The 17,821-nt window shown below is 41.6% G+C and overlaps 1 protein-coding gene across 2 annotated transcripts in view; it reads left to right on the forward strand.

Moving 5' to 3' along the window:
• The first annotated feature begins 3,666 nt into the window (after positions 1–3,666).
• Positions 3,667–17,821, forward strand: part of METAP1 (methionyl aminopeptidase 1) — a 68,462-nt gene continuing 54,307 nt past the window's right edge. The window contains exon 1 of one of the 2 annotated variants that reach the window (XM_041758526.1): positions 3,667–3,918. In XM_041758526.1, coding sequence (XP_041614460.1) covers positions 3,805–3,918 — 114 coding nt within the window. In that variant the 5' untranslated portion in view covers positions 3,667–3,804. The remainder of the gene's footprint in view (positions 3,919–17,821) is intronic. The other variant, XM_041758527.1, reaches the window with a different exon arrangement.

Consider the following 17,821-nt stretch of genomic DNA (forward strand, 5'->3'; position numbering starts at 1 on the left):
TTGTGGGGGGGTGAGGAGGACCAAGGAAGAAGAAGCCAATGACAAGGCTGACTAAGTATCACTTATGGGATTCCTAAGCACTTCATAAAATCTATCCAATGTGATCATCGCAAAACTCTATGGGTAGGTTACTCTAGCCTGCATTTTGGAGATATGGAAAGTAAGCTTAAATAAGTGGCTCATGGAGGGGCAGCCTGGGTGGCTCGGCGGTTTAGCGCCGCCTTCAGCCCAGGGTGTTATCCTGGAGACCCGGGTTCCAGTCCCACGTTGGGCTCCCTGCTTGGAGCCTGCTTCTCCCTCTGCCTGTGTCTCTGCCTCTGTGTGTGTGTGTGTGTGTGTGTGTGTGTGTGTGTGTGTGTGTCTCATGAATAAAAAAAATATTAAAAAAAAGTAAGTGGCTCATGGAAACATGATTAAGGAAGGAAAGTTGGAGGTAGAGGTTTCAGCCCAGGTCTGCCTATCTTAATGCAACATCAGTGCTCTTAATTGCCCCACAGCATTGCTTTTCTAAGGTGGAAGGACAGAGCAGCTACCAGAGCAGACAGCCAGCAAAAGCAGGAGTCTCCTGCTTTTCCAGTCTTTCCTAGCCTGTGAAGAACCCTGGGGTCTTTTGGACTAGAATTTTCAATAATTCCTGTTCCTCTATTTGTTTAGCTTAATCTGAACACAACCTATCAGGGGACAACAAACTGGAATTCCTCCAGATTGGATGGAAAAAGATTGCAAGGGATCTAAACATACTACAAGATATAAGGGGATGCAGTTAAGACTGACAAACCATAAGACATGACAATCTCAAACAGATATAGAGCTGTCAGGTAGTAGAAAAGGAATAGTACTTTGTGTTTTTCCTAAATCTAAGATGAATCCATGGCATAATCTTATGTGAAAATGTAGAATAAAAAGTTTTATCAATAACTGCAAATATGTGAACACTGAATATGCCTGTGGATAAGGACTGATGGTAACCAGGGCAAATGAAGCATTGATGTGTTTAGGTAACTGTAATGTGGTCAATATGTCTTGATTTTTTCTTTTTTAAGTACTATTCTGAAAAAAAGAAAAATTGACAAATAATAGCAAACACATAGGGGAAAACATACAAATGTTGATAATTAGAGAAAAATGTTCAGCCTTATTATAAAAAAAGATATAATTTTCCATTTATCAAAATGACAAGTATCAAAAATAGATAATAACCAACACTAGTAAAGTCTCAGGAAATAATATGTCAGACTAGTTCTGACCAGATTATAAATTTGTATATGCTTTTTAAAGGAAAATTTGACAAATTATATAATAAAAAATAAATAGTGACAACCCTTTGATGCAGTAATTCAATTTTTAAGAATATATCTTCTGGAGACCTGGGTGGCCCAATAGGTTAAGCATCTCACTCTTGGTCTCAGCTTAGGCCTTGGTCTGGGGTTGTGAGTTTGAGTTCCATGTTGGGTTCCATGCTCCATATGGAGCCTACAAAAAAAAAAAAAAAAAAAAAAATATATATATATATATATATATATATATATATATATGCCAAGTAAATAAGGATGTACACAAAGTTCTAGCTAAAAGGGTATTCACTGAAGCCTTGCTTATAATATATAACAATTATAAATAACTTAAGTGTTTATTATTAGTGAACTTATGTATGCAGCCCCCCAGCTCCGCTCTGTTCGGAGCAAATTATCAGCACAGTAGAATTACAGCAAATGATCCGTACAGTAGAATATTATGCAGACATTAAAATTATGTGGCATATTTTATTATAATTAAGTCAAAATTTTAATGATTTAATAATTAAATCAATAATAAATTAAGTTATACTGTATTTAATGACAGTAAAGGAAGTTCACGATGCAATAACTGAAGAAAGCATGTAAAGATTCTGCCTGGAATGGTCCAGTTTTTGTTAAAAAAATATTTTATATATACATATACACCATATAACGCACATGCATCTATACACATATATATTTAGTAATTGAGTTCTTCTTGCTTAGGTGTAACTTTTTTTTTTTTTTAAATTTTTATTTATTTATGATAGTCACAGAGAGAGAGAGAGAGAGAGAGAGGCGCAGAGACACAAGCAGGCTCCATGCACCGGGAGCCTAATGTGGGATTCGATCCCGAGTCTTCAGGATCGCGCCCTGGGCCAAAGGCAGGCGCCAAACCGCTGCGCCACCCAGGGATCCCTTAGGTGTAACTTTTAAAAATGTATTTGAGGGGGCAGCCCGGGTGGCTCAGCGGTTTAGTGCCGCCTTCAGCCCAGGGCCTGATCCTGGAGACCCGGGATTGAGTCCCCGTTCAGGCTCCCTGCATGGAGCCTGCTTCTCCCTCTGCCTGTGTCTCTCTGCTTCTCTCTCTCTCTCTCTCTCTCTGTCTCTCATGCATAAATAAAATCTTTACAAAAAAAATTGTATTTGAGGGAAAAAAATGTATTTGAGGTCACCTGGGTGGCTCAGTCCATTATGCAACTGCCTTCCACTCAGGTCAGGATCCCAGGGTCCGAGGATTGAGCCCTGTATCCCTGCTGCTCTCTCCCCCTCTCCCTCTGCCCCCACCTCCTCTGCTCTTTTCTTCCTTTGTCTCAAATATATAAATAAAACCTTTTAAAAAATGCATTTGAGTTTATTACATTATTTATCTGTATTGCTTAGACAGCAAAACTTATTGAAAAGAGTTTTTCTCCTCTATCAAATACGTAAGATCAAAAAAATACGGATTAGATTAACAGGGAGTTCACAACACTTAGCTGATGATCAGTAAGTATTGGTTCCTCTCCCTTCCCTGGTGGCAGGAGGTATTCGAGCACAAGTTAGAAAATGGCAGATCTGGGATTTAGTTGAAGAGATTTAGGCAACAAGTTGCATCAGATGACCTCTAAAGCTCCTTTCAACCCTGATGTTTCACGGTTAACAGAATCCTTCCCTATTCGCCTTTCGAACAATCAGCTCGGATAATAGAGAAGATGATTGCTTTCTTTTTAATACCCAGTAGTTGTTGTGTTACTAGCACTGTACATCGCGAGTGGGGGAGGTAGTGTGAGAAAACATCAGGCACGGGGGAGGGCTGATGCAAATCTCGGCCCAGCTCCTCCTGACAGCTCTCGGGCTCCCCTTTTTGTGAATGACTGAGTGGTGGTCCTTAGGCCTCAGAGCCGACACTACCCGGGAGAAACACAACTTTGAAAAGGGAATCACTTTCCTCTTCCAAGGAGCTGCCGGGTGGACGACGCAGAGGAGCGAGGTGTCCTTTGCAGCTGCTCGCGAGTGGGGGGGCATTGAGGACCCTGCGATCCCAAGGCGCGGCCGCGCGCTGTCTAGGTACGGAGAGCGCGGGACGCGGGACGCGGGGGCCCTCCCCGGGGGCCGCACCTGGCCTTCCCCTCCCGGCGCCGGGAGGCTCCGCTCGCCCGGGACGCGCGCGAGCCCGCGTGGAGCCGGTGGAGGTGCCCGCCCGGCTCCCTCTCGGCCCCCACGTGCGCGCCGCGCGCGGGGAGGCGGGGCCGCGGGCGGGGGCGGGGCGAAGGCGGCGGGCGGGGGCGGGGCGGGGCGCGGGGGCGGGGCGGGGCGCGGGGGCGGGGCGCGGGGGCGCGGGGGCGGGGCGGGGCGCCAGTTGCGCGCGCGGGGCGGGGGCGGGGCGCGCAGCGTGGTCTGGGCCGGTCGGGCGCTCCTCCTGCTTCCGCGCCCAGGCCCGGCGGGCCGAGCTCCTCCCCCGCCTCGGCCTCTGTCCCCTCCTCTGCCCTCCCTCCTCCCCCTCCTCCTCTTCCTCGGTGAGGCGCTCCTCCAGCAGCCAGGCAGCATGGCGGCCGTGGAGACGCGGGTGTGCGAGACGGACGGCTGCAGCAGCGAGGCCAAGCTCCAGTGTCCTACCTGCATCAAGCTGGGCATCCAGGGCTCGTACTTCTGCTCCCAGGTAGACGCCTGCTCTCCGCGGCGCCGCCGCCGGCGGACTTCCTCCCCTTTCCGCCTGCCCTCGCGGCGGGTCGGGGCGCGCTCCTCCTCCTCCCCCTCCCGGCCCGCCGGCCGCGCTGCCTCCCCCCGCCCCCAGCCGCAGCGCCGCCGCCCCCTCCCGCCTGCGGCGATCTCGGGCCCCTCGGACGCGGGCGCGGTCTGCCGCGGCCATGTGGGCTGGGGGCGGAAGCCGACTCGGCCGGGGTAGCCCGGCGCTGAGGGGCGGGCTCCCGCCGCGCATCTTCTGCCCTTGCTGGGGCCCGGAGGTGTGCGGGCTGCCCCAGACAGGTGGGGACGCCCTGGGGCGCGGCAGCCCAGCCGTGCGGGGCGTTGCGCGGCCGGGTGGTCCCTCTGGTCCCGGCGGGTGCGGCGTCGGAGGAGGCTCCCGGGTTCTGCGGAGTGGGCTGCCCGGGGTCGCAGACCGGAGAGCCAGCTCCAGCCCCACCTCTCTCCCTGTGTTTCACTGCCTCTCTGACACTAAGCACCTTCGGGTGTGGGATGAATAGGGGTCTGTAATCCGGTCTTCTGCGGTGGCCTCCAGAATTATTAATCTGGAAAGCCGTAAGTTAGTGCTATGAGTCACCGTTCTCATTTGCTGAATTTCCCACCGAGTGAAAAAAGTCAGTCCATTAAGGTTTATGCTGTAAGGCCGCCGTGCATTCTAACAAGTTTTGTGCAGTGGAGCAAACCCAGCGTTGAGTAGTGTCCTGACCGAAACGTGTGCTCGTGTTTACGTTTACTGAAAAGTACTGGAGTTCCGGTTGCATTTGGGCACTCAGGAGTATTGGCAGAGCCGCAGGGGTATGACTCTTAGTTACAGTCCAGGTTTGGTGAAGAGAGACACATGAAAAGTTCAAGTATTAAATTAGTAGCATCCTGTGGGGAGAAGAGCGTGAACAAAGAGTCTGAAGGCCTGGTCAGGGCCCTGCCCTTGCCAAGTACTGTGCAGTCTTACCTAACCTTTTCTGAGCTCCAATCCTACCACTGTGCAGAGGGGAAGATAATACTTTTACTGACATGTTTCTTCACAGGTTGTTCTGGAGCTCAGATTATCCAGTGAATGTGAAATGCTGGTAAAACCTGAAGCACTTTTTTTTTTTTTAATTTTTATTTATTTATTTATTTTTAAAGTTTTTAAAAATTTATTCATGAGAGACATAGAGACGTAGAGACACAGGCAGAAGGAGAAGCAGGCTCCATGCAGGTTGCCCGATGTGGGACTCGATCCCGGGACTCCAGGATCACACCCTGGGCCAAAGGCAGGCACCAAACAGCTTAGCCACCCAGGGATCCCCCCACTTTTTTTTTTTTTAAAGGCTGTCAGTACAATGCAACACTACCATATAAAAAAATGAATGGATGGAATGAAAACAAATACATGAGAACAATAAATACAGTAATAGGAATATTTTAAATATAAAATCTATAAACATAAAGACCTACGCAAAATACATAAATAAAACCTTCAGGTCACACCACTTGTGGTAAGCCATGATCAGAGATCCTAGCTGTGTTGTATACCTCTTGTTTTTAGATAGGGTATGATCCTTGACCTTGTTAGTATCATTTGGAAAAAGTTGCACATGAGGAGTGTTGTCTTTCTAAAAATAGGATTGGGACTACTCAGCATGTTAAACCTGGTATGAGTCTGTTTCTTTGAAATAATTTTCTAATTTGTTGAAGCCCATGTGGGACCTGTATTTAAAACAAACCCAATAATTTGCTTTTGGAAATTGTGTATCATCTGAGTAGAATAATGTGGTTTACGTTCAGTTTAAAATTAGGTTGCCTTTTGTAATGCTAGATGAGTTAATGTGTACAGACACTTGTTGAGATATTAAAAAGGTGCTGTGAAACCACAATCATCAGGCAAAGGTGATGTCCTCTTAGGCACGGTATTATTCGGTAGAAAGAACGCTGTCTCATTAGGGTTTGTGGAAAAATGCCAACACATTTGTGAAAACATGACACTAGGGCTTCTCCCTGCCACTTTTCTGATCATCTTCACTGGGAGAGGTCGGTCTTCTCTCTGCCTGCTTTTCTGGTCCCCAGCTTGGCTGCCTGGCCAGCTTGTGTGGGAACAATCTGAGAACAAAACTACGAGAGGCCATAACAGGTAAGCCTTTCCAAGTTACTTTCTCACACCACCTTCCAGATTTCCTTTAGAATATTTTTTTTCAACATTTTATTTATTTATTCATGAGAGACAGAGAGAGAGAGAGAGAGAGAGAGAGAGGCAGAGATACAGGAGGAGGGAGAAGCAGGCTCCAAGCAGGGAGCCTGTCGTGGGACTCGAGCCCGGAACCCCGGGATCATGACCTGAGCCGAAGGTAGACACTCAACTGCTGAGCCATCCAGGCGTCCCTCCTTTAGAATATTTCATACAATCTGTAATTATCTCATTTACTTTCTTATCTGTTTTTTAACCAGAAGGTAAGCTTCATGAATACCTTATCTTGTTAACTGCCCTTATTTCTCAACAGAATGTTATGCATGCAGTAGGTGGACAGTAAATGTTTGAATCAGTGATAAGTGTATCACCAGGCTAAATAGACAAGTACATGCTGCATATTAATCATGACCCCTACCATTTACTAATTGTATGACTTAGGGCAAATAACTTGGATACTCTGCTTAATGTTCTCTTCTTTTAAAATGGGGCCATTGATAGTACAGGGTTTTGGTGAAGACTAAATTTTAACTCTATGTAAAATATTCTGCACATTAGTAAATTTAATCATTAGGTCTTTTTTTTTTAACATTTTTTTAAAAAAGATTTGTTTAGGACATGTATGGCTTGGGAGAGGAGTACAGAGGGAGAGGGAGAGAATCTCAAGCAGACTCCTGAGCTGGGAGCCCATCACCAGGCCCAATCTCACAACCCTGAGATCACAACCTGAGCCAAAATCAAGAGTTGGATGCCGAACCCACTGAGCCACGCTGGTGCCTCTCATTGTTAAGTCTTTTTATTGTTATACTGTGTTTTATACTTAAGGTAAAAATATTTTTTATCTAAAATGCATAATTTATTTTCTAAGTTTTTAAGTATTCTACACCTGATTTGGGGCTCTAACTCACAACCCTGAGATCAAGAGTTGCATGCTCTTCTGACTGAGCCAGCCAGGCACCCCTGAGGTGTTTAACTTTAAGAAAAGTTTTGGGGGGATCCCTGGGTGGCGCAGCGGTTTGGCGCCTGCCTTTGGCCCAGGGTGCGATCCTGGAGACCCGGGATCGAATCCCACGTCGGGCTCCCGGTGCATGGAGCCTGCTTCTCCCTCTGCCTGTGTCTCTGCCTCTCTCTCTATCTCTCTGTGACTATCATAAATAAAAAAAAAAAAAAAAAATAAAAAAAAAAAGAAAAAGAAAAGTTTTGGTCCTTTAAATGAGTGACATCTGTTTTACTTGAAAATCAAACTTTTCTGAAGTTTGATGGTATTTCCTTATAGAAGTGTCCATTTTTAATAGTAGTTTACTAAGTTTTTTTTTTTTTTTTTAAGAGTTTATTTATTCATGACAGACACAGAGAGGCAGAGACATAGGCAGATGGAGAAGCAGGCTCCCTGTGGGGAGCCTGATGCAGGACTTGATCCCAGGACTCTGGGATCATGACTTGAGCCAAAGGCAGATGCTCAACTACTGAGCCACCCAGGCATCCCAGTAGTTTACTAATTTTATTTTATTTTTTTAATTTTTATTTATTATTTATGATAGTCACAGAGAGAGAGAGAGAGGGGCAGAGACACAGGCAGAGGGAGAAGCAGGCTCCATGCACCGGGAGTCCGACGTGGGATTCAATCCCGGGTCTCCAGGATCGCGCCCTGGGCCAAAGGCAGGCGCCAAACCGCTGCGCCACCCAGGGGTCCCATCGTTTACTAATTTTAATAGTGGTGTGGTAGTTTACTCCTAGTTCCTAGGAGTCCATAAGAATATTTTGAAGATAAAAAAAACAAAAAAAAGAATATTTTGAAGATGAAGACTGTGCTTTACATATTTTGATTTTCTCTACCTTGTACACTGTAGGCTCTCAGTTTATTAACTTAAAAGAGGTTGATGGGCCTAAGAAGGAGAGCAAAGAGCATTCAAGCCCTTGGTGCTCAAGGCAGATGCTATGTTACAGGATCAGCTGAGAAGGACTCAGCTGAGTGATTTGTAACCATTAATAAGATAAAAGAACTTAGAAGAGTGGAAGTGTGAGTGGAAGGCGATTGGGTTTATAGTCTGAACTGGGGTTAAATTTTTGCTACCATGTCCTTGGCCAACTTCTCTCCTACATTTGTAGTAGAGGGCTAATGGTGTATCCTTCTCATGGAATTGAGGGGGAAGTGAAAAAGAGAGCATGCAAAGTACTTAGCACAGTGTTCAGTGAGTGGTTTTATGTTATTTATTTTAAAAGATTTTATTTATTTATTCATGAGAGACACAGGGATAGGCAGAGACATAGGCAGAGGGAGAAGCAGGCTCCCCACAGGGAGTCTAATGCAGAACTCGATCCCAGGATCCCAGGATCATGACCTGATGCTCAATCACTGAGCCACCCAGGCGCCCCCGGTGAGTAGTTTTATTACGCATGTAGCTTCATATCTAATACTATTACACTTAGTTATAAGGAAGGTTTAAAAATGTTTAGGGAGAAGATCATTTTTTCATGACATTTTTATTTTTGTTGTTTTTATTTTTTATTTATTTTTTTTAATTTATTTATGATAGTCACAGAGAGAGAGAGAGAAAGGCAAAGACACAGGCGGAGGGAGAAGCAGGCTCCATGCACTGGGAGCCTGATGTGGGATTCGATCCCGGGTCTCCAGGATCGCGCCCTGGGCCAAAGGCAGGCGCCAAACCGCTGCGCCACCCAGGGATCCCTATTTTTGTTGTTTTTAAAATTACAAAGATAATTTTTGTTTCTCCATAATAGCTGTTGAAAAATAAAATTGTGAAAGGTATTATTTATAGTAGTACCCAAGGAAATCAAACAACTAGGAAAAATCTGATAAAAGCAATGAAAGATCTTTACACTAAAAAATACATATCATTGCTGAGAGAAAAGCTAGAAATGGAGGTATATATAGGCATACATATATATATATGAACACACATGTATATACACACGTATTTTACTTCACTTGCTTTATTGTGCCTTACAGATACTGTGTTTCTTTACAAGTTGAAGGTTTGTGGCAATCCTGTTTCAAGCAAGTGTCTTAGCCCCATTTTTCTAATTTTTTTTAAATTTTTTTTTTTTTTAATTTTTATTTACTTATGATAGTCACAGAGAGAGAGAGACAGAGAGGCAGAAACACAGGCAGAGGGAGAAGCAGGCTCCATGCACCCGGAGCCCGACGTGGGATTCGATCCGGGTCTCCAAGATCGCGCCCTGGGCCAAAGGCAGGCGCCAAACCGCTGCGCCACCCAGGGATCCCAGCCCCATTTTTCTAAATAGCATTTGTGTTCTTTTGTCTCCATGTCACATTTTAGTAATTCTCACAGTATTTAGAACTTTTTCATCATTATTTTTTAAGTTTTTTAGACTTAGTATAGTTGACACAATGTTAGATTGGTTTCAGGTGTTTAACATAGTGATTCAGCATCTCTCTGCTTTAGGCTATGCTCACCATGAGTGTAATTACTATCTGTCACCGTACAACACTATTAGAGTATCTTTGACTATTATTTCCTATATAGTACCTTTTATTCTTGTGACTTAATTATCTGTAACTGAGAGCCAATATCTCCCACTCCCCTTCACCCATTTTGCCTATCCCCCCCATTCTTCCCATCTGTTTATGAAAATTTTGAACAAATTCTTGGAGTAGATTCTTTGAAAGAAGCAGTGGCAAGGAAAGATGATCAATTGGGTCTCAGGAAGAGAGGGAGTAGCTGGGCATCTTGTGGGTTGGAATTGGAAACCGAGGAAGGAATTGCCCTTCCAATATATAGCATCTTTGAAATGTGATTCTGCCCTCTGAAACTCTGTCCTTCTGTAACAAAGTTCCTGATAATACGGCATATTTCTGGAACTCATTTTCATCATTGATGGAGATATTACCATATTATACTTTATAGGGATTATCTTTAAATTCTTGCATTATGTCAGAGATATTGCTGTGAGTTAGGTGATTGGGTACAACTATCCTAGCTTTTTATAAAGCTCATTGATCTTATAAAGATCATTGTTGGTTTGAGGGCATTGTGGTGGTCAGCGAAGATCTCTTTTTATTGACAAGCTTATATTACAACACTTACGTTGTAGTTTTGGCATGAGCTATACTTATATTCCAGTAGAACTTGTAAAAAGCAAGGGTCACTTGGTTGGTAGATAAGCAAAAGTTGAACAAATCTTTAACTTAGTTTAGTTTTTTTTTTGTTGTTGTTGTTGTTGTTGTTTTTTTTTTTTTTAAGAGATTGAAGGGCTGGTGGAAGTAGGTGTGATCTTATAGTCATACAGTTAGCATATAGAAGTTTTAATCACTTTTTTTTTTCTGGCGTATCTTTTTCAGGTTTGGCATACAAAATTTTTAGTTTGGTTTTAATAAATTTGGTAGGGAAGACGTGACAGACACATTAAGTGCATACACCCAGTTAGTAGGTATAATGTAGGCAGGCATACTCTGTAAACATTGTGAATCTCTGCAGATCAAAGTTATAATGTAATGGGAGTATAAATATAATTATTACCCTTTCTGCTTGATCCTGAATGTCTCCTGACCTCACTGTTTTAACATGAAGCATTTGCTTATTCATGCTTGGGCAGGTAGTACTCCCAGCTCAACAATTAGGTCTTTTTATTTCAGTTTCTTTGATTGGTATCAGTCTTGTGTCTGGCTTTGAATAAAGAGCAATTCAACACGTTCTGTAAGCTAGGTCTTCTTTTCTCAATGTGTTTGGCAACTATAGTTGAACCTGGTGGAGGGACCCTGTGATAATTCTCCTGAATTATACATTGCAAATAAGTTCTCTGGTAGCACAGTTCACAATAGCTAAGCTGTGGAAACAACCAAAATGTCTATGGATGGGTGAATGGATAAAGAAAATGTGGTATTCTACACACAGTAGAATACAATACAGCCTTAAAAAAGAAGGAAGTTCTGCATTATGCCACAACATCATGCTAACTGAATTAAACTGGTTACAGAGGTATCTAAAGGAGTTAAATTTGGGGCTCCTGGGTGGTTCAGCAGTTGAGCATCTGCCGTCGGCTCAGGGTGTGATCTGGGGTCCAGGGATCGAGTCCTGCATCATGTTAAAGTGTTTTTATATTTAAAAAAAAATTGTCAGGCAGCCCGGGTGGCTCAGCGGTTTAGCGCCGCCTTCAGCCCAGGGCCTGATCCTGGAGACCCAGGATCGAGTCCCGCGTCGGGCTCCCTGCATGGAGCCTGCTTCTCCCTCTGCCTGTGTCTCTGCCTCTCTCTCTGTCTCTCATGAATAAATAAATAAAATCTTTAAAAATAATAAATAAAAATAAAAAATAAAAAAAAATTGTCTCCTGTTTTTGTCTCCAGCAACTTACCTGTTTTATAGCAAGGTTCCATAGGGACTTCTTCCAGGTATATTAGAGCTGTGCCTTGTCTGTTGGAAAGCATTCCTGAAAACCCTGTCAGCTGCTAGTGTGGCATTTACTTGGGTCATTTACTAGAGGTTCAGGCCTCTCTAGCGTTTAGGGTATAAGACACAAATGAAATTGTGATGTTAGTAATTTCCTTATTATCATGAAGAGGCAACAGAGACTTCTCTGTGAACCTGTATTTAGTGATTCTAACCTTGATAAAAGGTGCAAAAGGGCAACCTCTTGTATCAGATTCTGAGGGTTACTTTATCTTATCATCAAGCTGAGCCTAAATTGTTCAGTAAAATAAGTAAATGTGAGTGCCATTAGATATGGCATGCCCTACCCCTCCATCAGGCATGGCATTTTGGGTGGGGGGATTTATTTTATTCCCGATTAATTTGCTAACTGGTACTGCTGATAGCTTTGACTATTTGGATACTCAAAACTGGTTCGCTACTAAACAAATGTAGAAAATATAAATGCAATTATTATGTGAATAATTTAGTACTGTTTTTGAATTGAGGTTTCATGTACCTTAAAGTCAGAATCTACATATAAGTATTCTCTTTTTTTTACTCAGTTGTTACTAGATTTTGAGTAGAATAAAAAAAGAATATTAAATCATCAACAGAATCTAAAAAAAGAAATACAGAAAATGCCTATATAATTAGTACCTAAGTTATTTTTTATTTTAAATTTTTTGGTGCAAAATGGTGGTTTTATTAAAGCACAGGGTTAGGACCTGTGGGCAGAAAGAGCTGCTGCCAGTACCTAAGTCATTAAAAAGAACGTAAGTAAAACCAGGCGGCTTCAATGTGTTCTTCTCATAAGAGGTACTTCTTATCCTGAATTTTGTATATGTTTTTTTTTTTTATCATTCGCTTTTCTATATGTTTGATTCCTTAGATAATGCATTGTTTATGTTGAATGTTTTTGAAATTTTTATAAATGAAATCATTGCTAGTATTCTTGTACAACTTGCTTTCTTTAACATTATGTTCTTGAGATTCATTGATGTGTGTAGCTCTACTTCATTTTCATTGCTTGGTGGTATTCCAGTGAATTAATATAGTTTATTCATTTCTTTGTTAATAGAGATTTGGGTTGTTCCAGGTTTTTGCTCTTGTAGACAGTGCTACTGTAGACATTCTTATACCTACCCAGGCAAAAAATTCTTAAGTTACGGTATATGTATGTTCAGCTTTATTTTGATGGTGCCAAACTTTTCCAGTGTGATTGTACTTATACTGTTGTCATCAAAAGCTTTATATTGTTTCAAATCCTAGCTAGGACTTGAAATTAACAGACATTTGATTTTTATCAATGTGGTCTTTTGTGTTACTTATGAGTAACAACATCTGTTGGGCTATTTGTATATTTGTAAACCTGTATAAATTTAACTGTCCTCAAGGGACTTATGATTACTTGCACAGACAGGAAGTACTTTTTAAAAAGTAAGTGATTGAATCAGGATGTTGTGCACCTGAAACTAATATGTGAAGTATGCTTTGGTTAAGAGAAAGATACATCACAGGAAGGTGCTAAGTGAAAGTTAGAGACAAGGAGTTATTTTTTCTTAATAATTTTACAACTTAAAAAACTTAAAAAAATAATTTTACAACTTCATTTGTTTCTCTAACTTTCTTTTGTGAAAAATTTCAAACATGTAGAAAGTTTAAAGAAGAATATTAATAATTGGGATGCCCGTGTGGCTCAGCAGTTGAGTGTCTGCCTTTGGCTTAGGGTGTGATCCTGGAGTCCCAGGATCGAGTCCCACATTGGGGCTCCTTGCATGGAGCCTGCTTCTCCCTCTACCTATGTCTCTGCCTCTTTCTCTGTGTCTCTTATGAATAAATAAAGTCTTAAAAAAAAGAATATTTATAATTAATTGTAGTATACTTTAATCTAAATTAACATTTTGCCCTGTTTGTTTTATTTATGCTGGCTTTGTGTGTGTATTGCATTTGTGTATGTGTTTGTTGAAACATTTGAGAGTAAGTCACAGGCAACATGACACCATACGATTAAATACTCAGTGTGCATCTTTTAATGACAGGGACATTCCTCTTTCTTAATTACAATGCCATGATTACATCTAAGAAAATTGATAAGAATTTCCTAATGTCAACCAGCAGTCAATCTTGTTCAGATATCTCAGTTATCTTCCAAGGATCTTTAATAATTGTATTTTTTTTAAGATTTTTTTTACTTATTTGACAGTGAGAGAGAGCACAGCAAGGGGAGCGGCAGAGGGAGAGGGAGAAGCAGGCTGTCTGCTGAGCAGGGAGCCCAAGGCAGGGCTCGATCCCAGGATGCTGAGATCATGACCTGAGCCCAAAGCAGATGCTTAACTGACTGAGCCACTCAGGCACCCCTAATAGTTGTATTTTTTGCTTTTTGTTATTTTTTGGAATAAAGATCTTATCAAAGTTCACATAGCATTTGGTTGTCACGTCTCTCAGTCTCTTAATTTAGAAGAATCCTCTTTTTATTTCAGTAGGGGTTGCAAATAGGGATTACCATTCCAACCCCATTCTGTCATTTAATAGCTGATTTTTTTTTCCTCTGAGAACTTTCTTCCTCATCAACTGGTTAATAAACTATGTTCCACTTAAAAATGGTGATATTAAAAAGGTATGTAATGATAATATATTGGTCACTTCCAATGATCACAAATGTTAGCTGTAGTTTTCTCAATTTTTAGTTTAGGGACCTTTGGATTTTTTCCTCTTTTTTTTTTTTTTTTTTTTCTTTTTCTTTTTCTTTTTCTTTCTTTTCTTTCTTTTCTTTTTCTTTCTTTTTCTTTTTCTTTTTCTTCTTTTTTTTTTTTTTTTTTTTTTTTTGAGAGAGAGTTTGGGTATGAGTGACCAGAGAGAGAGGGAAAAGAGAATCCCAAGCAGGCTCCCATGCTCAGCGTGGAGCCAGAAGTGGAACTTAATCCCACGACCCTGAGCCAAAATCAAGAGTTGGGATACTTAACCAGTTGAGCCACCCAGGTGCCCCCCTTCCTTTATTAAACATTAAAATAAGTTACAATCCTTATTCTTTTTGGTCATATTGTCTCAGTTTCCATCAGTGATACCACTTTCAAAGTGGCTTTTGTATCTTTTGGACCCTCCTGCATTAGCCTCTGCTTCCTGGCCTTCTGGCACAAGAGGAATCAGATTTACCTTGTAATTTCCCTATTCCAGATCTGGAATCAGTCCCATCTCTAAGCAGCTTTTGTTTCTGGTAGGAATGTCTTTAGAAATCTAGATGTGGGTGCTAAGTATATGTTATGCCCCCTTGCCCAGAGTATCCTTGCCTGTAGGAGAAGGAGTAGTAACATCTTTAAGAGACTTTACTAATAGCTCTATGAGGGACACAAAACCTCTTCTCTAAGTAGAAGAAAAATGGTAAAGGTTAATGACAGGTCTCGGAAGACCTCCTGAAAGAGGTGAGTTAAGAACTGGATATAGATATAGTGAAAACATCATAATCAGAGAGATCTAAAGAATGTTAATAGTTTGGTTTATTATCTTTCCAGACTTTTCTATATGTACTGCATAGAGGTTAAGAGCATGGATAGGGGCAGCCCAGATGGCTCAGCAGTTTAGCAATGCCTTCGGCCCAGGGTGTGATCCTGGAGTCCCTGGATCGGGTCCCGTGTTGGGCTCCCTGCATGGAGCCTGCTTCTCCCTCTGCCTGTGTCTCTGCCTCTCTCTCTCTCTCTCTCTCTCTCTCTGTCTCTCATGGATAAATAAATTTTAAAAAAAAAGAAAAAAACATGTATAGTGTCTCAAGAGGGCCTGCATTTAAAACCTGGCTTGTGGGGGGGCGGGGGCGGTTCCTGGGTGGCCCAGTTGGTTAAGCCTCTGAGTCTGGATTTTGGATCAGGTCATGATCCCAGGGTCCTGGAATTGAGTCCCACCTAAGCTTCGCACTCAGTAGGCAGTCTGCTTGAGGATTCTTTCTCCCTCTTTCTCTGTACGCACCCCTCCACCCCTGCCCCTGCATGCACACACATGTGCACATGCTCTTTCTCTCTCACAAATCTTTTTAAGAAGATTTCATTTCAGATTGCTCATTCCATTCTTTTTTACAAAGGTTTTATTTGTGTATGAGAGAGAAAATACAAGTTAGGGGAGTGGCAGAGGAAGAGGGAGAAGCAGACTCCATACTGAGCAGGGAGCCTGCCTGACTTGGGCCCTGATCCCTAGGCCCTGGGATCTGACCTGAGCTGAAGGCGGTTGCATAACAGAGTGGGCTGCCCAGGTGCCCTGTAAATAAATCTTTTAAGAAACTTAAAAACAAACAAACAAAAAAACAAACCAAAAGACCCTGGCTTTGTGTTTTTTGGACATATTAATTAAACTGTTTTCTCATTTATAAAATGGGACAGTAATAGCATTTATCTATCTCTTAGAGTTGTTGTTGTATGATTAACAACATTAAAACATACTAAGTCCCTAAATCAGCGCTTGGCACTCAAATGTGTTAGCTGTTTTTATTTTTTCTAAACATGGGCAGCCTAGGTGGCTCAGCAGTTTAGCACCGCCTTTAGCCCAGGGCGTGGTCCCGCATCAGGTTCCCAGCATGGAGCCTCCTCCCTCTGCCTGTGTCTCTGAATCTCTCTCTCTCTCTCTCTCTGTGTGTGTCTCTCATGAATAAATAAATAAAATCTTTAAAAAAAAAAAATGGAGTCATTGCTCTTATATGAAACTATACAGTTTTATAACTTTTTTAAAGTGTCTTTTTTATTGAGGTGAAAAAACAAAAACTTTAGTATCTTAACCATTTTTAAGCATACAGTTTCATTAATGTTAAGTATATTTATATTGTTGTGGAACAGATTTCCTGAAATTTTTCTTTTTTTTTTGAACTGAAATCCATTAAACAAGAACTCTGCTCCCTTCTCCCAACCTGATAAACACCATTCTACTTTCTATATCCATGAATTTGACTATTTTAGATACCTCATATTAGTGGAATCATACAGTATTTGTCCTTTTGTGACTGTCTTATTTCACTTAACATAATACCCTCAAAGTTTATCCATGGTGTAGCATGTGACAGGATTTCCTTCTTTTTTAAGACTGCATAGTGTTCTATTGTATGTATGTACCACATTTTGTGTATCTGCTCATCCTTTGATGGACATTTGTGTTGCTCTCACCTCTTGGTTATTGAGAACAGTTCAGATGTCTCTTTGACCCTGCTTTCAATTAAAAAAAAAATTATTTATTTATTCATGAGAGACACAGAGAGGCAGAGACAGACAGAACAAGAAGCAGACTTCCTGGGAGCCTGATGCAGGACTCAGTTCCAGGACGCCAGTATCACAACCTCAGCCAAAGGCAGATGCTCAACCACTGAGCCAGCCAGGTGCCCCCTGCTTTCGATTCTTTTGGCTATATATTCTAAAAATGGATTGCTGGATCAATAACTAGTTTTATTTTAATTTTTTGAGGAGCTGTCATACTGTTTTCCATAGTATCTGTATTAATTCCACTATGGTTTACACAGTAGTTTACTGCCTCATAAGGGTTCTAGCTTCTCCAAATCCCTGCCAATACTTGTTATTTTCAGGTTTTTTTTTTTTTTTTTTCCTGATACTAGCTATCCAAGTGGGTGTGAGAGATGATATCTTACTGGGTTTTGATTTGTATTTCTCTGAATGGCTAGTGATAATTAGCATCTTTGCAGATGCTTGTTGGCCTTTTTTTAAAAATCATTCTTGGAGAAATGTCAATTGACATTTCTTAATCAGGTTGATTTTTTTTTTTTTTTTTTTTAGTTGGGTTGTAGGAGTCTTTGTATATTCTGGATATTAACCCCTTATCAGATTCATGATTTGCAAATCTTTTTTTTCCATTCTTTAGGTTGCCTTTTCACTGTCTGTTGTGTCCTTTGATGAACAAAATCTTAATGTTTGGGGTGCCTGGGTGGCTCAGTCATTTAAGCATCTGCTTTTGGCTCAGCTCATGATCCCAGGGTCCTGTGATTGAGCCCCGTGTTGGGCTTCCTACTCAGTGAAGAGTCTGCTTCTCCCTCTCCCTCTGCCCTTCCCTTGCTCCTGTGCTTGAGCTTTTTCTCTCTCAAATAAATGAATAAATAAAATTAAAAAAAAAAAAAGATCTTAGTGTTTGATGAAATTCCACTTTATTTTTGCTTTCATTACCTGTTCTTTTTGGTATCACATCCAAGAAATCATTGTATCTAATGTCCTGAAGATTTCCCCCTATGTGTTATGGTTTTGGGCCATATGTTTAGGTCTTTAACCCATTTTGAATTTATTTTTTATGTGGTATAAGATAAAGGCCTAACAACTTTAGTCTTTTGC

This window comes from Vulpes lagopus, chromosome 6 (genome assembly GCF_018345385.1).
Source record: "Vulpes lagopus strain Blue_001 chromosome 6, ASM1834538v1, whole genome shotgun sequence".
NCBI classification, from domain to species: domain Eukaryota; kingdom Metazoa; phylum Chordata; class Mammalia; order Carnivora; family Canidae; genus Vulpes; species Vulpes lagopus.